This window comes from Pangasianodon hypophthalmus, chromosome 5 (assembly GCF_027358585.1).
Source record: "Pangasianodon hypophthalmus isolate fPanHyp1 chromosome 5, fPanHyp1.pri, whole genome shotgun sequence".
NCBI classification, from domain to species: domain Eukaryota; kingdom Metazoa; phylum Chordata; class Actinopteri; order Siluriformes; family Pangasiidae; genus Pangasianodon; species Pangasianodon hypophthalmus.
The window spans coordinates 18659716-18683062 of record NC_069714.1 but is presented as its reverse complement, the minus strand read 5'-3'; the positions used below and the strand labels follow the sequence as shown (position 1 = coordinate 18683062).

The 23347-nt window shown below is 39.7% G+C and overlaps 1 protein-coding gene across 1 annotated transcript in view; it reads left to right on the top strand.

Moving 5' to 3' along the window:
* Positions 1-1206: 1206 nt before the first annotated feature.
* Positions 1207-23347, top strand: part of LOC113526154 (FERM, ARHGEF and pleckstrin domain-containing protein 1) — a 51820-nt gene continuing 29679 nt past the window's right edge. The window contains exons 1-2 of the mRNA XM_034304397.2: positions 1207-1451; positions 8112-8307. Coding sequence (XP_034160288.2) covers positions 8137-8307 — 171 coding nt within the window. The 5' untranslated portion in view covers positions 1207-1451; positions 8112-8136. The remainder of the gene's footprint in view (positions 1452-8111; positions 8308-23347) is intronic.

Sequence of the window (23347 nt, the reverse complement as noted above, 5' to 3'; positions counted from 1 at the left end):
CATTTTTCACATTCAAAATATGTTTAGAAATGTGTTTTAATCAAATCAAAAGTGATAAACCATGCGAACCAGGGATGCACACTTTCCTAATAGCATAATGAGACATTTAAAAAAAAGTTTATATGTGAGTTTATATATATGAAAATATGTATTTCTCTCTCTTCTTCAATACAATTCAATTCGATTCAATTTTATTTGAATAGCACTTTTAACAATAGACATAGTCACACAGCAGCTTTACAGAAATCCAAATGTAGATTTAGATTAAGATTTAGATCCCTTATGAGCAAGCCAGAGACGACAGTGGCGAAGAAAACCTCTCTGAGATGGCATGGAAAAGAAACTTTGAGAGGAACCTGACTCATAGGGGAACTTGTCCTCTTCTGAGTGACACCGAGTAGTGGGATTACAAATCATTACTCTTCTACAAGTGTGTACTATAAGATAAAACAGTGTGTTGAAAGAATGTTCACCATGCGCATAGTGTGAATCAGAGTCCTAGGATAACCACAGGAGAGTCATTATGATCACACACCAGTTTTAGGTACAAGTCTACTTTATCTAAGTGAGATTATTCACTAAAGCAAAGATGAAACCTGAGCATAAACTGTTTTGGGGAAGTGTAAATATTTTGGGTATCCACATGGGAACTGACCACAGCAGCCGAAAGTGTGTCACAAAGCTCTCTCTCTCTCTCTCTCTCTCTCTCTCTCACACACACACACACACACACGCACACGCACACGCTCAGGTATCAATTCCTCATAAACAAATATAGAAATAAAACCAATGAAATCTCCATTACATGCCAGTCTAATACATTATATCTCTATAATAACATCTATAGCATTTGGAAGACACTTTCATCAAACTTAGATTTATTTCTTTTATACAGCTGAGCAGTTGAGGGTTAAGGGCCTTAGTCAGCGGTGAGGTTTGAACTCATAACCTTCCAATCTGTAGTCCAACAGCTTAACCACTGAGCTACCACGGCCACAGACATAGTATAGGTCTATACCATATGTAGATCATTTATGTAAATCATTTAGAAACTGTGTTTTGATGAAGCACATGACACGCATGGCTAAGCAGTGAGCAGAGGCATGTGATCTCTCCGTGGCCGCTAGGTGGCGGTATAAACTCCTGCTCTGTGAGGCGGCTGTAGTTCCAGCGCCCGCCGCTGCTGCCGCTTTATTGTTGAGAGCGGCGGCGCTCCTGCTTAATCCTGCTGCTGCCTCCGCGGGGAGCCGGCCGACATGGCGACCGCCACGACGCTCCTCTCTGCAACCAACCGCATCTGAACCGGAGTCTGCTTTTAGTGTGGGTCGGGCAGCGTTCAAGCTCAGCCCCTGGAGCCTTTTTGTGAAAAAAAAAAAATAAATAACCCTCCATTTCGAGCTGTTTCAGGGGTGGAAATAAGGCTACGTGGACGCTGTGCTTTTGGAAGAAGGGTAAGTTGTATCTGTAGCTTTCCTTGTCTTGAGCACAGGCGGTGTGGGAAACTTGGCTGAGATTAAGGTTAGTGGTGTGTGTAAGCAGAGGAGGTTTAGTTAGCGTGTTATGTGAGTCGAAGTGGCTGTATTTGAGTTGAGAGGACATGTGGAGTGATAGTCAGGGTAGTATTTTTCCTGCTCGCTTGGGCAGGAGCAGTAGGAAGCCACGTCTCCATTGAGCACTGCAATAGGTTCCATATGAAGTCGGATATGTGGAGAGCCCCAGCTCTCAGAGAGCTTCTCACTTTTCGACGCTAAAACAGAAGATCCTGATGGAAGTCCTGGCTTTGGGTTTGACAGTGAATTTGCCTGAGCATGACTGCAGGGTACACTGGTGCTAAAATAAACCCAGGCTGCTGCTAGTGGGTGTTAGAAGGGCTAAATGCACAGGTACTGACTCGGTATAATAAGATCTGGTGTTTATCTCGGGTTATAGTCTGACCCACATGCTTTCCGGTATCTCCACAGATTCCTGCCAGGTTTCCCAATGCTCACTGCTGTTAATCTGATCTTTGGCCCTCTAGACCTGTCAAGCTGTCATCCTAGCCCTCTCACTTCTAAATGTTAATTACTCATTATTAGTGTATTCCATGTCACTGACACTAACTAATACCCTCCAGTGATAATGAGATCTGCATATGGGCATGTCCGTCTGATAGACCTGATGTGAGTGCAGAGTTCTGTTGGCCTCCATAACCAATTGGGGATTAGTGAAAACTTGAGTATTTCTGGCACGTGTAGCTCGGATCTAAAGCAACTGTGCCACACCCAAACCTGGTTTATGGAGTGGGTGATGGGGTTCTGGTGATCAGAGTAGGAGAAGGAGAAGGAGAGGGTTTAACTCAACCTGGCTGTGTAGAGCATGAACAGAGGATCTACTGTTCTAGTGCAATCTCCAATACAAACACACACGCATGCACACACACACACACACACACACACACACACACACACACACACACGTTTGTCTTACTGTCCTTCTGTTGACATACTTATTAATGCAGCTCATTAATTATATGCTTACACCTAACCCGTATCTCAGTAACCAAAATGAAACCTTTTGGCCCTTTTATTCTTTTAAAATACGTTTAGGGGTTTAGTTTTTGAGGAAAAAGCAGTTTTCCTCATGGGGACCAGCCAAATGTCCCCACAAGGTCAAAACTGTCTGATATTCATATCGTTGTGGGGGACATTTAGTCCACATCCAGGATATAAACACACACACACACACACACACACACACACCCTTGCTGTCTCATGTGGAATTTTCTCTGTAAACAACTTCAAAGGCAGCTGGGACAGCAGTGGGGTCACAGCTTTTCCGGCCGTTAGAAACCACTCATGCTTTAATCGCTGGTTTTGTAGAAATAGACGTTTCCACTTGCAAATCTCTAGCAGTGATGGGAAACTACTGTTCTAATGTATTCAAATGAGCAGACACAGAGAACTGTTGCATTTTACTATACGAATTTGTGGGTAGAAAAGACCTTAACACAAACACCCACAAAACTTGAACTGTCCAGTTTTCACGCTTTTGAAGCTGATAGGAAGTTGTTAGGTTTGGGAGGTGAGAGAAACGATCAATCCTAAACTAAATACTTTTAAGGCTTTACTGATATGATACTGATCAGTATCAGAGTCACGACTGGCCTGGAAGATTTCATTGGAATTAATATATTTTCCGATTTGTGCCACTAATATATTAATATGTAGTGAATGTCGGTGACTGACAAGCAACAGATCGTGCATGTGAATAAAGTATACAAGTTGTCTTAGTGCACACCACCATCGCATAACTTGGCAACAGAGAGTCGCTTCAGTTGCCATGAAGATGTCAGTATTTGACTAGTATTGTGTAATGGTTGATATTCATAACTCTTATGTCTGTATTGTATTGAAAATGGATAAAGTGGAGTCCCTGCATTACTACTAAACACTGCAGGCCATATTTTGACCAAAACTAAAAGAGAATGGTGCAGAAAATCTAATTACTGGAGATTTGATTTTGTTGTTGTGACTGTTTTTTAGGACTGCAATGTCTGTTCAGTGTCCTGGATTATTGTCTTGGGCTGAAGCTGTACAGTCAGGTCTGGAAGTATATGGACAATGATGGAGTTTTTGTGATTTTGCCTTTATACACCACCACAGTGGATTTGAAATAAAACAATCAATATGTGATCGAACTGTAGACTTTCAGCTTTATTTTAAGAGGTTCCACAAAAATATGGCATTTACCATTTAGGAATTACAGTCATTTTAAGCAAAATACTTCCATTTTCAGGGGCTCAAAGGTCTGGAGTTGATATCAGGTATTGAGTTGGCATTTGGCAGCTTTTCGACTGGAGCTACCAATATGAAGTCCAAGGAGATCTCCATGCTAGTGAAGGAGGCCATCATTAGACTGAAAAACAACATTAATCTATAAGAGAGATAGCAAAAACCTTAGGTGTGGCCAAATCAACAGTTGGGTACATTCTTAAAAAGAAAGAAAGCACTGGTGAGCTCAAAAACATCAAAAGACCTGGAAGACCACGGAAGACAACTAAAGTGGATGATCGCAGAATCCTTTCCTTGGTGAAGAAAAACTCCTTCACAACATCAACAGAAGTCAAGAATATTCTGGAGAAGGTAGGCGTATCATTGTCAAAATCTACAATCAAGAGACACCTTCATGAATAAATACAGAGGGTTTACAACAAGATGCGAACCACTGGTAACATTCAAGAACAGGAAAGCTAGATTAGACTTTGCCAGAAAACATCTAAAAAAGCCTCCCATGTTCTGGAATAAGATTCTTTGGACTGATGAAACCAAGATTAACTTGTACCAGAATGATGGGAAGAGAAAAGTATGGCAAAAGAAAGGAACAGCTCATGATCCAAAGTATACCACATCATGTGTCAAACATGGTGGAGGAAGTGTTATGGCATGGGCATGTATGGCTGCCAATGGAACGGGCTCACTGGTGTTACAGAAGTAGCAAGATGAATTCTGAGGTGTATAGGGCTATACTCTATGCTCACATTCAGCCAAATGCTACAAAACTGATAGGACGCCGCTTCACAGTGCAGGTGGATAATGACACTAAATGTACTGCGAAAGCAACTCAAGACGGCAAAGAAATGGAATATTCTTCAATGGCCAAGTCAGTCGCCTGATCTCAACCCAATAGAGCATGCTTTTCACTTACTGAAGACAAGACTGAAGGCAGAAAGACTCACAAACAAGCAGCAACTGAAGTTATATTTACAATTATGTCACTTTGTCCAAATACCTTTGAGTCCCTGAAAATGGAGGTACTTTGTTGAAAATGGCTGTAATTCCTAAATAGTAAATGCCATATTTTTGTGGAACCTATTAAAATAAAGCTGAAAGTCTACACTTCAATCTTGATAGTTTTATTTCAAATCCATTGTTGTGGTGTATAAAGGCAAAATCACCAAAAGTCTGTCATTGTCCAAATACTTCTGGACCTAACTGTATATTTTCAGAGTGGATGTGAACATCACCTTTATTACCTCTGTTAATGTTTAGGGATAAATGCTTGCTTGTGTGGATATTTGTGAGCACTCATGCTTCTGCCTGTTTCGGTGAAACTGTCCAGGTGGAGGTGATCATTAATTCTTGTTCTAATATGTTTAGGTTGTTGATTTACCATTCAGCATGGAGACACTGAATATTCATAATGGAATGCTGAATATTCATGAGGCTTAATGGGGCTTAACCAAAGAAATGCTGTGAATGTGTAATGCAATGGGCCACTAATTGAATCCTTCACTCAGAGGCAGAACTAACATTTCTGACTCACGTGATGGCTTGATAATTTACAAATCTTGATAAAATCCATTTTTTTACAGTACTACTTTGCAGATTAGGAGTGCACAAGGCTGGAATTGTGTGGCTGTTACTACACATGCTATCGTGCTTGCGCTCACAGGTCAGTCGGTAGTGGCTCATTTGCCTCAAAGGATCAGCAACAGTAAACTCATCACAAATGCACCCTGTCCTGATTCAGCATACTGAGACAGATATTGTCCACTGGTAGCGAACCTGGATAGGACCCTGTGGCGGATGTTAAATTAATGGTGATTTGCATTTTCAACTAGATAAATGCATTGTTATCATGAAATAGATTTAGATTTAGAGGCATGTGACACATAGAGACAATAAAGTGAGAAACTGCTCTGCTAGAGAGGTATCATGTTATTCCACAGCATGTCAGTGATAATGAATCACTATGGGAAAATATGTATTTGCATAGTACAAAGTACAGTTTAAATACACAGATTCCAGATCACAGTCTCTCTCTCTCTCTCTCTCTCTCTCTCTGTCTCTCTCTGTGTCTGTCTATCTCTCAATTTCAGTTTAAAGTACTTTAATGGCATGATTGTTTACATACATTATTGCCAAAGCATCAATATAGAAAAGAAAGGAGAATTAAAATAATAATAATAATAATAATAAAACTATCTGTCATTTCTCTCTCTCTCTTCTCTCTGCTGTCTCTCTCTCTGTCTGCTTTCTCTCTCACTCTGTCTCTCTCTCTCTCTCTCTCTCCCTTGTCTCTCTGCTGTCTCTCTCTCTGTCTCTCTCTCTCTTGTCTCTGTCTCTCTCTCTCTTTCTCTCTCTCCCCCTTGACTCTCTGCTGTCTCTCTCTCTGTCTCTCGTCTCTCTGCTGTCTCTCTCTGTCTCTCTTCTCTCTCTGCTGTCTCTGTGTGTGTCTTCTCTCTCTGCTTTCTGTGCCCCCACCCCCCACCCCCCCTCGTTTCTGATGCCCCCCAGCCAGTGGAGGCCTTGTGGTGACATCGCTGGTAAGGAATGTGTGATAAACAGAGTGGAACAGACCTCAGAATCAGAGAGAAAGAGGAGAGGCTTGGAGAGGACAGCTCTTTCATTCAGTCCAACAGCTTAGAGAGTCTCTCAGAGAGAAAGCCTAGGGGTTAACACTGGTACCAAACCCTTTTCTTCCACCATGTGTGTTCACGTACACATACACACACAAAGACTTACCTTTCTGGAAACCCAGGCTTGAGGTCATGTTATGAAGGGTATTGAATTTCAGCAAAATGGAACAAGGGTGAGGTTTTTCTCTTTAGAGGACTCATTAAAAGTGCCGCATGAAAGTAGGTGAGACCTATAGAGAGATCAGACTTTTAAGGCCAGACTAGTGTCAGTGATCTTGCGTGTATCCTATATGCAACTCTGTTTGTTGGTAGTAATTTGAGAGCACACATAAGATGGAGGCTTATTTAATGGCTGTCTCTTAAGGGATACGTTATTCGGAAAGGGAACACTTCATTCTCCATTATCCTCGGTCTCCTCTGGGTCCTAATGTTCACAGGGTTGGTGTGATCTGATTGTGTTTGAATTGTGCTTTATGGAGCATTGCAGGATTGAGCTAATCAAATAGATACTTTATTTGTTAGCTATGTGAGTTGGTAATTTTATACTGATGCATGGTGAGTGTACGTCAGGGCAAAACTGATCATCTGTTATTCTAAGCATTATTATAATAGTATGCATACATTTGGTTTAATGGTTTATTATTGCTTCAAATGTGATTTTATTCCAAAGAATCATAGATTCAGCACAGACTACGGGAAGTCTTCATGAACTGCCAGAACATGTGACGTGGGTCAGTGGCCACTTAGTGTGCATAAAAACATCACTGGTTCATACAAGTGTCTGGAACTGTACTGGAGGGATGTACCCCAAACTGCCAAAAGATATTCTCTCATTTGGTGTTTTGATGATGGTGATGGAGAGCTCTGTCTAACCAAAATCTTCCAGTTGGATTGAGATCTGGTGACAGTAAAAGCCATAAAGTATAATTTCCACTGTTTTCATCTTCATCAGACCAATCGCTGTGTCCTCATGCCCTGTGGATGGGGACAGGGTCATCCTGGATGAGACCACTCCCATCAGGATAGAAATGTTTCCTCATATGATAAAGTTGTTCAGACAGAAGAACGTTGATTGATTTGCAGTGATGCTTTTCTCTAAGAGGACACGTGGACCCAAACCATGCCTGCAAAATGCCCCTACAGCCACCAGATAGTCTTTTAATTCGTTATTCATCAGGTTGCATACTACAGTTGCAGTATGATTTGCTGTACAACATAACACATCTGTTACACGTGATATATGTATGATATGGTCAGAAGCAGGGCTGCAAAATGTAGTGTTCATTTGTCAGATGATTGATTAGAATGCTCACGTCACATGGATATGCAATATAAGGTAGGTTTGTGTGTGCACAATGGACATTTCTGTGGATTGGAAAAGAGCTCATCTGCATATTGTGGCCTTTAGCCATATACCAAATGTCTGACAAACAATATATTGTGCAGCTCTAAGACACAGTGTTTTTCTAAACTAGGAACACTTTATTGTGATAAAGTGGGTGTACAGCTGATTTAATTTCCTGCCTTTTACTACCCAATTCCACACACCGAATTTAGATTTTGGTTAGTAGCTGATTCATTGTACAGCTCTACAATCTCACCTCAGGCCCATTGCTCCAAGACAAGCTTCCATTCATGTCACGATTTAATTACGGAGCGGGAAGCTTATGGTTGCGCTCTCACGTGCTTTATGTGTGCTGTGTTCATCTTCTAGGCCGGTGGAGAGAGCAAGGAAGACTATGGTGGAGCAGGAGCCAACGTCCTCAGCAGGGCAGAGGTTGGGCGCCCCGGAGTCACTGGGAATCAGCACGCTGGAATCGGGCCAAAAGCCGCCCGCCATGCCCACCGGCCGCCACATAGCCATCAGGGTGCGCATGCTAGACGACTCCGAGGAGATATTCGACATCTCTGTGAGTGGCCCTTTCATATTTCATCTACAGCTGTATAATTTGTAAAGTGATGGGTCTGTAGGGTCAGAAGTTTAGTGGACTGGATTGAGTCTCAGTGTCTGAGTATGTTTTTGTTTCATCAGTTATTAAAAATGGAAAAAAGCATACAACTGTAAGAGCTACTTTGTCAATTCTTATTATTAAGCAATCAACACAGTTGCGATTTCATTACAATTAACATGACCCATATAAAAGAGTTAAGTTTGGGGAAGGAGCGAGGCTTTTTATTTTTATCTTTATTATGACTGCTGGGATTTGATGTACTTTGGTGAATCTGTATGAATTTTCTAATGAAATCAGGGTCTCAAGAATACATTATTTAACACTGAAATGATTCAGCATTTTAAAAAGTTTGAGAAATCTTGCTTATGAAATACACTGATCGCCTCTTTACACTACATGGACATAATTTTATTAAATTGTTGTGATTATATCTCTTTATACTGACTCATTTCTTACATTACGCTTTATAGTCAAGTATAACTTGACGGGAAACTTGAAAAGTAAGAAAAGAAAAGTTGTTGAAATAAAAATTGAATGTAATCCTGTTTGAAAAACATGACTTGACAAGACTGTGCTCATTTCTGATAAGTGATGAATAAAAACAGATGTTGGTAATGGACTGAGTCCACACTGTAGAGTGTGAGTGTGTGTGTGAGTGTGTGTGTGAGTGTGTGTGTGTGTGAGTGTGTGTGTGAGTGTGTGTGTGAGTGTGTGTGTGAGTGTGTGTGTGAGTGTGTGTGTGAGTGTGTGTGTGAGTGTGTGTGTGAGTGTGTGTGTGAGTGTGTTGGCTGGGTGACCGGAGCATGATGGAAAGGACTGACTGCAGTTTGCTGTTGACATGGTAACTGAATGATTTTTTTAAAAAAAGTTGCCTGTTGCATGAATGAGCGGGAAAGATAGTTATTCTGCCTCTGAGTCAACACATGCAGCAAAGCATTTATAATCATGGCTTTTTATACTAGTGCTAACCGATAACTGTTTCAGACTGATTGACCCTAATTATTTGTTTTCCAGGGTCCAGGTGCTTGTTGAATTGTGAGATTATGAGAGAGTTTTGTTAGGTTTCAGTAGATGCAGCTGTCTGTATGGCGGAAAGATGTGGTTTTGTTTTGCCGTGTGTGAAATTAACAAAGCTGGCTAAAGTTTGAAGTTGGCATGAGGTTCAAATCAGCTACTGTGTGTGTGTGTGTTTTCTTATGGGTAAGAATAAAGGCTCTTCACACATGTTCAAAGATTTTCTTTGTGCAAAAGTGTGTGTGAGGTTCGTTTGAGGTCTTTCTGCTCTACATCTGATAGTCATCCTGATTTTAGTGCTTGATTGAAATGAGTACTCTTTTGGGTTTTGCTCTACTTCCCTGGTGTGAGTTTGTGGTTCTTCTGCATGTTGGTGCTAAATCTGAAGCACGATCATCACACCGGGTGGAGTCTGAAATCATATGTTTATTTTAGTTGGAACCTGCAATATTGCAATTTTCTCAAACCACTGCTGAAGTGGAGAGGGAGTGAAGGAGGGGATGAGAAGGGCTTTAGAGAGGGAATGGGAATTCAGGCAGCTCTTTTTCTTGTGTGTGTGAGAAAGACAGGAGCTGAGGAGAGTAGAAAAAGCCTTGTGTTGTGTTTTTTTTTTTCCCTTCTTTGGCTGCAGCCCGAGTTGCACTGAGTAAAACTCTGTTCATAACACGCAGCCTGACGTCCAACCTGCTCTCTCGTGTTTTTCAGCATTCCCATTCCACTTACTGCACAGATTAATGCATTTTGGCTTCAGCACTTGGCCGTGACTAAGAATAGCTTCTGTAACTTTCACACAAAACATCCCATACTATGTCTCTGCTCAGAGAGAGTCTTCTTCCTCTTTAGTTCAGAGAGAGAGGAACTTGGTAGTTAGTGAAAGAAGTAAGAAGTTAATTATGCTGTAGATACAGCTTCTTTTTGTTAGTTAATATCCTAACTTCATGCCCAAGTTGTGTACTATAATGAGTAAACAGGAGAGCCCTAAAACATTTAATATTGCTAAATATCCATTATAGTTTACAGTCACCATTTATGATGAAGATTTCTGTTCTGATTTCAGTTCTCTGCTTACTTGGAGCTAGTGTCAGAGCTCCATTTGTTATTTTAAAGAGTGCTTAAACTGACCTTTTGATAGTCTCAAACCAGTGTGGATTTCTTATGAAGGATATCAATGCTATAGTTCCTTCATGTCCCTGACTAATAGTCAGATCTTAATTGGCTTATCATGCTTTTAGATTCTTTGCAGTAGAAGTCATCATATAGGGAACTGATAGAAATGGCACAATATGTGAATGAGCATGTCCGCCTCCCATCATTTTAATCTCATTACCACTTTGGAGTCGACGGCAAAAACTCAGCAACGTAGATGAAACCGTTGTAGAATTGTCACTTTCTGAGATGGCAGTGTGCAAATAATAATATTACTGAGATTATCTGATTAAAATAATTGTACTTTGTACTTTGTGCTTGAGTGGTGAAATACTCAATATTGTGTGCGATTGGTTGGGAGGAATGGCATATAGGAGAAGCATATACATGTATGTCTCACCTGAAATTTGATAAGGCAATACTGTTGATTTAGAAGTGATAGCAATTTATGCATATGTAGACATAAACTGAAGCAATAAGACACTTGATGGTGTGCGTTACCATGATTATTCTTAGGCACAATGTGAAGCAGATATAAACAGTAATAAAATCAATGTGACACATGTCCTCGAGTAGCTTAGTGCTTCTATAAAACCGCAACAAAACAATATGATGAAATCCAATGTTCAATAAATAATTTCATTTATTATTAATAATATTCACTGTAAACAATTCTTTCACCATGCAATGTAGCTGTTAACTGATAGCTTTGACTGCTAAGCAACATAAAGCACAAATATTAGTGCATTGCTCTATGGACAGAACAGTAGCTTATCTGCAGTGATTTTTTACTGTAATTGTGTATCTCAATCAGTCTTCTTATATATTAGCGAAACTGTATGTAGACCTATGATAAGTTGTAACACTTATTAATCCCTGTTGGGAAATTGATTCAGAGTAAAATGAAGACTCGGGAATCATAAACAATGCAAAACAATGTGCATTTTTGTCTGTCTAAAACTAAATAAATCAAGACAATTGCTACGAACAGATATTTAATATTGTAAACAAAATGTACTACAGGTTCACCATTTCTTAAAAAAAATAAAATAAAAGTTTGATTGTATAAACAAAGTGCCTGACCTGGGCCCTAAGAAAATGATCAACTGAAACATAATGAGCTCTGTAGCGGAACTAGAGCTCCAAAGACTGTTAAAATGCCCAATTTCCTTGGCCTCTGGTGTTGTTTGAAAGCTATTTCAGAGCTCTTTTTAACCATTATAATGTGGTTGTGTTCAAGGTTCAAGGTTCTTTATTTGTCACATACATAGAAGTGATGTAATGTAGTGAAATGTTAATATGTGTTGGTCATTGCAATGTGGAGCTATCAGACTATCGGAAGTGCAGATCTCTCAGGCTCTCCACAAAAGAACATAATCACCTGACCATTGTTTTTCTCTTTCTCTCTCTCTCTCTCTCTCTCGCTCTCGCTCTCGCTCTCGCTCTTGCTCTCTCTTAGGGCTTATGTGATAAATCAGGTTGTGCTACTATTGTGATTAACAATTAAAATACTGATCCAAGTTTGCTGTCTGTTTTTGATAAATTCCAGTGGTTTTCAAATGAATTTATAGTGATGCTTTAGATGTTTTGAGGTTCGTGCAGTTATTGAAGGGGAAAGATTCTGCTTGCAACCCACTGAACAGATTTATTCCACTGCATTAGTCTCCTCTGTCCATGTTAAATCAGTAGTGAAAGCGTTTAGTAGTGGAATGTGAGCAACGGCTTCCTCTCCTGTCTGTCTGTGATTCTCTGTGGTTTTCTTTCACGTGGAAGAAGAAATGGTAATTGCGATTGGGTGTTTTCCCCCCAACAAACAGCTTGGCGTTGTGCTTTGTGCCCTGGGGCTGGTGCATGTGTGGAGCCAGCTGTTTAGGAATGAGGGTGGTGCTGTTGCATGCATACAGGATATTTACTGGTAGTATTTAGGCATGCAATGAATATTTAATTAATATTGATGAATATTTAATTTGGTAAATCTGGTATGGCACGCTCTGAGCAGAGCTCAAACGCCCAACAAGGATAGTTTGGCAGTGCTGAGATTTCAGCATTCATCTTTCTGATTTCTTTAGAGCGCTCTGAAATAGACAAATTGAAATATGTCTAACTGAACTTTTTTTTTCATGAAATTGGAAAGGGCTTGATATTGCAATGATCTGGTATGTTCTTTTTCAAAAAGCATTATGTAGCCTGGCTGTTTTAATGCTATTATTTAGATTTAATGAGATTATGTCCAACAGAAAAGCTCTGACTATAATTCATATTCCACATCTGATTTTCTTTTATTAAATTATTTAAGTGAATAACAGTTGAGTTGTTCAAATGAATTTTTTTTAATGCTATAAACAAAACATGACGGGGCATGCTGTTGTAGGAAAATAATCAACAACGGGGTGGTGCGATGTGGCATGACACAAAATAGATTATTTTCTCATAACAGCGTGTCATTCCTAAAAGTGTTTCATTCCTCTTATGCTACAGCAGTTTTAATTTAAGCTTATTAAAGAATGACATGTCATACTTTTTAATCAGTTTATAGTTACGGTTAATGTTGTGGAACGTCTGAAATAAGTCAGTTCTTGTTATAAAAGCTATAATCAGCCATTCCTCTCTTATTTCTTTCTCGGATTTAATAAGACAAAACATATGCAGCTTGTCATGTTACAGAGAAACCGCAAAGTGCAACATTTTCTGTCCTGAAGATTCTCCTGCGGCAGAAAACTTAAAGAAGCAGCTTTACCTCTGTTACAAAGTGCTGCCAAAGTGGAGAGGGAGTGAAAGAAAGAATGACAGATAGAGAGGGAATGGGAATTCAGACTGCTGTTTTTCTCGTGTGTGAGAAAGAGAGGGAATGAGGAGACGCTGAAGCTTTTGCAAATTATATATAAAGTGTCTTTAAAGAAAACACCACCATATCAACAATTATGTTTTTCTTTGTTAAACAACAGCATGTTTTTAATATCTGTTTGTTATTAGGTTAAGGTTATGTGGAGTGTTTGCAAAGTCCCACTGAATTACAGTGGATATGAAAAGTCTACACACTCCTGTTAAAATGGCAGGTTTTTGTGAAGTAAAAAACGACACGAAGATAAATCATGTCAGATCTTTTCCCACCTTTAATGTGAAATTGCAAAGTATACAAATAAAGTGAAAAACAATCAGCAACTTTTTTTAGGGGAAAAAAAGTAAAATAAAAAAACTTACAATAACCTAGTTGCAGAAGTGTGCACGTCCCTAAACTAATATGTTGAAGCACCTTTTGATTTTATTACACCACTCAGTCTTTTTGTGTAAGAGTCTAACAGTGTTGCACATCTTGACATGGCAATATTTTCCCACTCTTTCTTGCAAAAACATCAAATTGTGAGGGGTACAACCCGGTTCATTTCACCCCACAGATTTTTAGTTGGATTCAGGTTGGGGCTCTGGCTAGGCGATTCGATAAACATTGATCTTCTTTTGGTTAAGCAATTCCTTTGTTGATTTGGAGATTTGGATGTATGCTTTGGGTCATTGTTGTGCTGAAAGGTGAAACTCCTTTTCATCTTAGTAGGAGACAACTGAATGTTTTGCACTAAAAATAGACTGGTATTTGTAGCTATTCATGATTCCCTCCACCTTGATAAAAGCCCCAGTTCTGGCTGAAGAAAAGCAGCTTTAAAGCATGATGCTGCCACCACCATGCTTCACTGTGGGTATAGTGATCTTTTGGTGATGTGCTTTTTTTTTTTTTTTGGCTGCACCAAATATATCTTTTGGAATTATAGAAATATTATACCTTGTGGAATTGGTTTCATCAGGCCATAACACATTTTCCACATGGTTTGGGGTGATTTAGTTGGGTCTGGATGTTTTGTGGGAAAGGGCTTCCATCTAGCCACCCTACTGTTGATGGCCTTCATGGTGTTCCATGGTACATATAATGTTTTGGAAATTTTCATGGAGATCCCATACCTGCTCTGTAAGCTCTTCACGGCTTCAGCAGTCAGATGAAGCCAAGAAGATGTGAAGAAAATCCTACAGAAACAGCTGATCTTTATTTTTAGGTTAATCAAAATAACCTCATTGATGACAGCTGTATGATAATTACTTTTGAACATGGGATTGAATGTGATTAGTTCATTCTGAACACAGCCACATCCACAATTATAAAAGGGTGTTCACACTTATGCAACCAGGTTATTATAAATTTATTTTTCCTGTTTTTCCCTGAAATGTTTGATTGTTCTTTATTTAATTTTTATGCACACATTTCACATTGAGGGTGGAAAAAGTTCTGACATGATTTATCTTGTCTGCCATTTTAACAGGGGTGCGTAGACTTTTTTATATCCAGTGTAGTTGGTACTTTCGAAACAAAAACCTATCAGAACAAGTTCATTATTATAAACCTGTGATTTGCCATGCAGTCAGAGCTACTGTCAGAGCTGCTGTTACAGAACATTAATCAACTACTTCTGACCAATCAGATTTGAGAATTCAGCAGCAGTGTGATATAAAGGTGAGTATTTGATAGTCGCAGTTTTAGTAATATTACTAGGGCCACTTTGGCTTACTTGGGCCAATTTGTGTTATTAATTAAAGGTGTTTACTACGTTTCAACATATAATTAATACTCCACAAACATAATTATTGTTAGTATTTTAACTGCAGTGCCTCACTCCTATTACTTTTAAATGCGCCCATAATGCCATGTTTTTGCTACTTGATAATAAGATTTAATTTCAGAGCAGAGGCCAAAGGCTTGATTTTGTTAATTGTAAGTTTTTAAGCTGTTATTTAATGCCACTGTTTCACTTTCTTATATAAAATCTCATCTCTTGGAAAGTGTAGAAGTAGTTAAAACTATGACTAAAAGGCAGGATTACCAGAACCCACAATTTTCTAACCTTTAGTGAGAGCTGTTTCTGACACAGTGATCATACAAACCCTTTTTGCGTCACTGTGGAATGTTGACTCATGTGCTGTGTGAACTTCAGTTAAAAAGTAGCTCAAATGTCTAACTTTGACTAGCAACTGTACATTCTGATCTATATCTTCCACTTTCAGTAATGCTCCAGCAGCTGGTCAAAATCTACTGTTTAGTTCCTGTAAGTTTGGGAGTTGGGTATGGAGAGCTAAACCTATCCTGGAGTAACAGCAAAGAGAGCAGCTGCTGTAGTTGTCCACATGTAGACCAAAGATTTCAATATTTATTAAGTTATCAACTGAATATACAGTGATTGCAGAATATAGTGTAAACTTGTTTGCTGATATGCATTTAGATATAAATCATTTTTAGAGTGGTTTTTCTGGTTTTTGGACTTTGCTCATTCCTTGTGGTTATGCTCAGCAGCAGCACAAATTTCGGTCGTCCGGTTTGGTCTACACCATGTCTAATTGCCCCCACCATTTAACGAAGATTAGACGGAAGGCCAAAAGTCCCCCAAATGAGCAGGAACTGCAAATTACTGCATTACAGGCTTGGCAGAACATCAACAGGCATACACATTATCTGGTGATGTCTATGGGTGACAGATTTCTGGTGTTTTTTTTTTTTGTTTTTTTTTAAATGCACAAAAAGACTGCCTAAGTTTATACAAAATAATGCAGCAGTTTCTATATGGTTTACATAATATGTCACTTCAACCTGGCTATTTTATCATTTCAAATAGTAACAAATTAATATAAATTGTCATCGTTCAATTACTTATAGAGTACACTACATATATAGCTGTGTCTTTTGAGAAGAATCCTTGCTGTCTTGCTATGTATGACTCAGGAATTCATACATCTCTGGATTCTGGTGGGCTAATAATCCAGCAGAAGAGAGCACTTTATTTAGTCAAGTTTTATTTGCTGATTGAGTCATATGCTGCAGTTTGCCGGCTTGCTGCTTGATATTGTGTATATGTGCGTAACAGAGTATTCCCAAGGAACTGTACTGGATTATTGTTTATCTGATGTAGCAGGATGTGAGTGTGTTTCTGTGTGGGAGTGGGTGTGGGTGGGTGGGTTTATTTGTGTGTTTGTAGCGCTTCTGTTCCACTCAAATGGTAATCACGCTGACCATCACAGGACTTGCATGCCTCCCTATCCGCACCCTGCCACAGCTGAATGCTCGGAGTAAATCAGTGACGAGGAGCTTACAGTAAATCATTAATTGTGTTGTCAGAGACGCTGCTTCCTGTATCGTGTTTGACCATGTTATACACCTTCAAATGTGGAAATGTTTAGTTCTTTTTAGAGGGAGTCACTTCATGTCTTTGTATGTTCCTGATCCTGTGATTGTGGTATAATATGAGCTAAATGTTGTCACTCCACTCTAATTAATAAGGGAGGAATAAAAACTGAGAAACCAGGTCACTTTGGTGTGCACACACATTCTCTCTCTCTCTCTCTCTCTCTCTCTCTCTCTCTCACACACACACACACACACACACACACACAAGCAGACGTGCAGTCATTGTTCCCGTAGCTCTTCATATTAACCTTTATCCTGTTGGAGGCAGAAAACTGGGACAGCTGAAAAACAACATCCCTAAAGCCCACCCCAACAACCCCACCTGTTTTCAGAACACACATGTACACACATACACACACACACACACACACACACACACACACACACAAACACACACACACACACATACATGCTTCTTAGCGTGTTGAATGGTATAATCTACACAGATGGATTATGTTTTTTCTGCGATCAGGGAAAAGCAATAGCCTGAAGTCAGCCTGAAGCTATTTCCCGCTGTTCAGCATTCTCTACTCTGAAGCAGACTTATTCTCTCCAGACAATTTTCAGTTTTATGAATGAATTTCCCCTCTAATGCAATTCATATTCCAGTGAATATAGTGCATAATATCCATTCAATATGCAGTAGCTCTGCCAGTCCTGGATGAGCAGGACCTGGGCCTGAATAGTTTGATTGTTGATGTCTTGCACAGACCAGATGGGATGTTTTGCGTGTGTGTGGGTGCTGCTCAGAGGACTGATGTCCTCTCTACACAGGAAGTTCCCACTGGGATGCTATTCTTATCCACCGGCTCACGTCTACTTAACTCCAATAACGTCTGAATTCTGGGCCACCGCTTGAGTCTCACTGAGCACACATTCCAACTTAAAGTAAGCAGTGGATAATAGCCTGTATAATATTTCTCTCTGAAAGAATCGTGAAATTCTGAGTCACTGTTTGTGCTATTCTTTGGAGATATTCTTTGAATGTTTTATTGGAAAGATCATTTATGGAACAGAGGATTAGATTAAAGTAGTGTTCAGTGATTTTTCTTTTTATCTTGCACTAGCATTCAGCCATTTTAGGCTAATGTATTTTGGGGATGTAGTTTTTGACACAGCATTCAACTAACAGCTCATTATACCTTTAATGATGGCAATTGTGATGAAAAATAGGCACTACTGAATCAGCATAGCTTAAGCTCGTACAGGGATTTCCTGTCACCGTGTGAGGAAAGTGTATACCTGAAATCACTAGCATTATTAGATCTGATAACCTGACTGAGCTGTGTGTCCATAGCCGTGTCATTCTGTGCTGTTATACAAGAACACTGCCGCTATTCCATTATCTTTCTTAGCATGGTGGACTTGGGTCATGAATCTGATGGTTTCAGAATGACTGTAGACTTGTGGGGTGAAATTAGAAGCAGTAATTTTTATTGCGTGCTTCTCTTGAGGTCCGCTGAGACAAGTAACGGGCAATTAAATCTACTAAATAAGAGCTGCTGTCTTCAAACTATTACACCATGTTCTTCACCAGCACTTGGTCTGACCGCATCAGATGAAGCGTGCTTTTATTATGCTTGCACAAGCTGGGCTATATGCTAGAAATGCATGCTGATGAAGTGGAGTGGTAGATGACTGGAGACACCACCCCGCTGCTTCTGGATGGAAAAGTTACCATGGAAACATGGCCCTATAGAGTGTGTGTATGAGCTTTAGTGCGAGTCTACAAAAAGAAATATAATAGAGAACTAACTAGGCTATTGAAAAGGGCTTGGCTCAGTTCAGTGAAGCTTTATATAACTCCTCCTCTAACCAAAATGTGTCTGGGACAATTTCTTGCTCTTTTCCCTGCTTTCTCTCTCTCTCTTTCTCTCTCTCTCTCTCTCTCTCTCTCTCAGTTCTTCCCCTCCTCCTTTGTCAAGCCATGAGAGACGTTAATCAGCTGTGAGAGAGAAACAATCAAGAGATTTTTATTTGCATTTGGCCCAGTGGCATTGACTGGTTCTTCTGCTTTTCTGTCCAGCTGAAGCAGGAGGCATTTGAATAAGACCTTGTGTCAATATGAACTGACAATATGAACATAGCGCAAAATAAAATACTCCCTGCCAGTGCACAGTCCAAGCTGTGGTATCTTCTGGCCTCCCTTTACCTCCAAGCCAACCTAAAATCTCACCACCTTGTGTTTTAGTGTTTTGTTTTTATTTTATGAAATGATCAGCTTCACATCCAGGAAATTAAAACATGATATGATATTGCATAGAGGTGTCATATGCACAGTGTCAAGACAAAAGAACTGTTCAGGCTTGATTAATTTTAGCAGAGGAGGTCTGGATAGGATATCATATCCGTGGAATTTTAGGAAAATTACAGATATCTTGGATTGACGTGTCAGTGCCTGATTATACATGTCAGCATTGGGTGAGACACTCAAACAATAATGGTGCTGCACACGGCTGTGACTATCTACAGTTTGTTATTATATTACCACAGTCTCAATTCAAATAGAATTGCTACTGAAAGGGCTTTGTGTTCAGATGAATAGAGAGGGTCATTTGCTCCAGAATTACTACTTTTCAGATTTGTAAATACTACAGACATTGTGGTTTTGTACTGGATTAAAATCTGCTGATCTCATTGGCAGTCACTTAGATTACAGATTTGGTGAACCTGATCAAGCTTGAATAGGCCCAAAGTCCGTGCTTGGACATGGCGAGGTGTCGTTCAGTCACTGAGAGTGCCGCTCACGTTACACAGGTTGGATCAGTGTCCTTCTCCATGTAGAAGCAATTCCATTTTCTGATGTCGTTTTGAAGAATCGAGAGTAGCAGTTCCTGGACCAAAATTTCAGACATTTTTTTTTCTGTGAGGAAAAGAAGAGAGAGAGAGATTGAGAGAGAGAGAGATTGAGAGAGAGAGAGATTGAGAGAGAGAGAGATTGAGAGAGAGAGAGATTGAGAGATTGAGAGAGATTGAGAGATTGAGAGAGAGAGCAAGCAGTGTTCAGTGGTGCAAAAAAATTTTTTTTTAGTTACATTGCATCCTCATTTTTTTATGTTTTTGCTGTCATAAATCAAGAAAGGTCAGACCACAAGCATCTCAAAGCCTTCAGAATCTCCCATGATCCTCACAGGGTAACACATTCCCTGGTTCTGAGTTGCCATGGCAACTGATTGCCTGTGTGTACATGTGGGTATTCTTGTAATCATTCTTGTGGTTTTCATGTCATGTATTCCGGTGCTTTTTGTCCTCAGTTTGTGTGTGCATATGAGCATAACTAACCTCAAGCCTCTCCTGACAGAAAATGCCCTGGATGTACAGCTGTGTGTGTGTGTGTGTGTGTGTGTGTGTGTGTGTGTGTGTGTGTGTGTGTGTGTGTGTGTGTGTGTGGATGGCTTCTCAGGGCCGCTGGCCTTGAGTGGTGAAGGATAAGGAGTTTAGTTTAATCTGCAGTGGATTTATTGGTTCCTTTCCAGTGTCTGTGTGTGTGTGTGCGCCATGGATGTGTGTGTATGTTTTCATTAGGAAGCCATGCTACAGACACAGATCTCTTATAGCAATTTAAGTGTGTCTGGTTAGATTTTTAAAATCAAATAATGACACATTAGCAGGGTTTTCCCTAGGGATTCAGAGGGCTTAGGTGCTGTATGGGTTCCGGGGGGAGGTGATGGTTGAAATTATTCAAAAGAAATTTTATATGCTTACCATATATGTTTAAAGCTGGCAACAATTGTTGTACTTATAGTCAAAAGTCTATTTGTTTCACCAAATAATATGTTTGAGATTTAATGAAAATATAGGTGGATTAGCTTAACTTGACTGACAGAGAATTTCTTGATTTATTTCAACATTTATTTTAACTGCAAACACTTCTGAACACTTCAATTTCCTTTACTTCTATTGAGATGCTCTCAACTGAATTTTGGAACAGTGTTTTGTTTTGTTTTTTCTTTTCTTTTCTTTCATCAGAAAACGGCGTTACATGTGAACACAGCCTAACCTTGTTTAGCTACCAAGCCATATTAGATACTAACGTTAGTTCGGGTAAGGTCTCTTTATGTAACGTCAACTAACTAGCTTCACTGGCTAACGTAACTTGATTCAGTGCATTAGTTGTAAAATTACATTAGTTATATATTTTCTGTGTGCTATCTCTTTTGTTAACATCCACAAGAATTACTCCATAACAAAAAAAGGTTATACTTCGTTTATTCTTTGTTGAGGCTTACCTTATTGATGGCTTGCACCTTGCTTATCCAAGTCCATGTTGTAATTACCATTTTGTGGTCAGCACATCTCACTGTTGTTTTTACATTCATTCTGATATGTCGCCTAGATGCCGTTTTATGTTCATTCGGCTTAAGGCGCTCCGAAAAAACACTTAGGGCTGCGCCTAAGGCTTTCTATGGCAGGGAAAATCCTGATTAGGTATTATTGGAGAATGTGTTTAATAAGAGATTCTGTTGCTTGCTGCTTCTCCCTGTAGAACAGCAGATGATGGATTGCTCCTTATTTTCTTGTGTTATTAAGTTTAATGAGCATAGTCTGGTCACAGATGCAGTCAGACACAGGTATCACTTTCAACTCAGTTTCTTCTAAGCGACAAGACAGGAAATTATTTATAACTGATTATGAAAGTTTTGTAATTAGCCTAATAATATTTTAATGTTAGGTGCCGATGAAATCAGAGATACTTTTGTAACTCTATTACAAGAGAGTGTAATTTAACAAGTTTATCAGCCATGTTTACCGTTTTTCTTACTGCAGTGTTGATTTCAGTTTGCATTCTTACAGCAGGCTTATTTTATGGTGATCATCTATCATTTAAAAAAAATAATATTTTGACTTTCGAGTATATAAATAGCTTATTTTGATAGATTGTATTTTCTTTTCTGTCTTTTTCTCCCTAATTTGGTCTTGGCCAGTTCCCACTGACCAGCCAGCCCTACCCTATCACAGGACAGCTTCCAACCGGGAGGGTGAAGGCTAAAACTGGGGCAGCATAACTCATTCAGAGGAACGCGCTATCCGCCCTCTTCCGCATACATGAGCTCAGAGTCATCCACGATTGGCTAGTGTAGCTGTGATTTACAGGGGAGAGAAAGTATGCCATTCCTCCCACCCAGAGAGCATGGCCAGTTTTGCTCACTTGACTCGGACTTGTGCTCTACCAGCAATGGGACAAATACTTTTCTGCTGCACCACCCAGGAGCCCAGTTAAGACTGTTTATCTTAACCCAGTTTTCAGTGTGGGTGATTCCTAATTTGGCAACTTTTGGATTTTCTGAATCTACATTCTAGGCCCTGATACTGTGTTGTGCCATCTGATGGTCTGAACATTGTTGTTTGATTTATTGGGATCAATTTTTTAGAACAGAAAGGAATTCTCCCACAGCATAGGGATGCACAATAATGGATAAAATGGTAATGATCATTTTGCTCAGTATCGACGATTATCACAATTATGGGGCCAGTTCAGCAACTAAACAATACATTGAATGTTATGTTAAACAACTAGCCACCTTCAGCTAGGCTCATCAGTCTCACATAAAACGTATGGAAGGAAAAAATCATAATCAGAAGTGCATTCATTTATCCATCTTTTGGGTATATGCTATTTACATTTACTTCATTTGCCTGGCACTTTTATCCAAAGTGACTTACAACTGAGACAGGATACAACTGAACAGTTGAGGGTTAAACGCCTTGCTCAAAGGCCCGACACTGGCAGCTCGGTGGTGCTGGGATTTGAACTCACGACTGCACTGAGCCACCACTGAGCCACCACTTGCCCCTGTCACTAATCTAGTGAGATGGTCAAAGGCATAATGTTAAAAGCTGCAACTTTGTTTTTGGTTAATTTAGACAGAGATGCCTTATTGATTCTGCAGGGAAAATTGCCTTGTTCCATCACTCAGATAGCAACGAATGAAGGGCCGCGGATCACCCTGCTCCTGGTAATTACAACGAACTTGTAAGATTTATTACACACATACCCTTCTATTGATCATTAGTCACAATTCAAAGGCTTTTACTTCATCACTATTTCATCAGTGCAGGTTTTATCCATAAAGCAAATAAGCAAATGTATGTTTGCTTAGGAAACCTAACATTAACAGCAGAGGAAAAAATATTGTAATGGTTTTAGTTAGAAGCCGTTCAGAAAAACACACTAGATCACCACATCATAGAGCAGTGTGCCTTAAGTGTACAGTGAGCCATGTGATCAGGTTAGAATAGGTCTGATCATTTAAACACACTCAAACAGCAGCTCTATGTCTCATGTTAGCACACACCAGCTTGTGTCAACACAGTGAGCGCATATGGTTATTTGTTCCTCACGCATGTGTGTGTACAAGTGTGTGTGAGTGTGAGAGAAAGAGATAGCTGGCTGATGGTATCTTGTCATAGTTGTACAAGCTCATTCAGGCACATAAAGCTGTTGTGTGTCTGTGTCTCTCTGTCTTTGTGCTGCACAGATGGGCCTTTGCCCGTGATTTCAGGACACATGACAAATGCGTTTCTTTTGATAGAATTACAGACTTCAGAATCAGTCTATAAATACCATCAATAGACTTAAGCCTTAGTACTACTGAATCTAGGGCTGGGCAATATGGA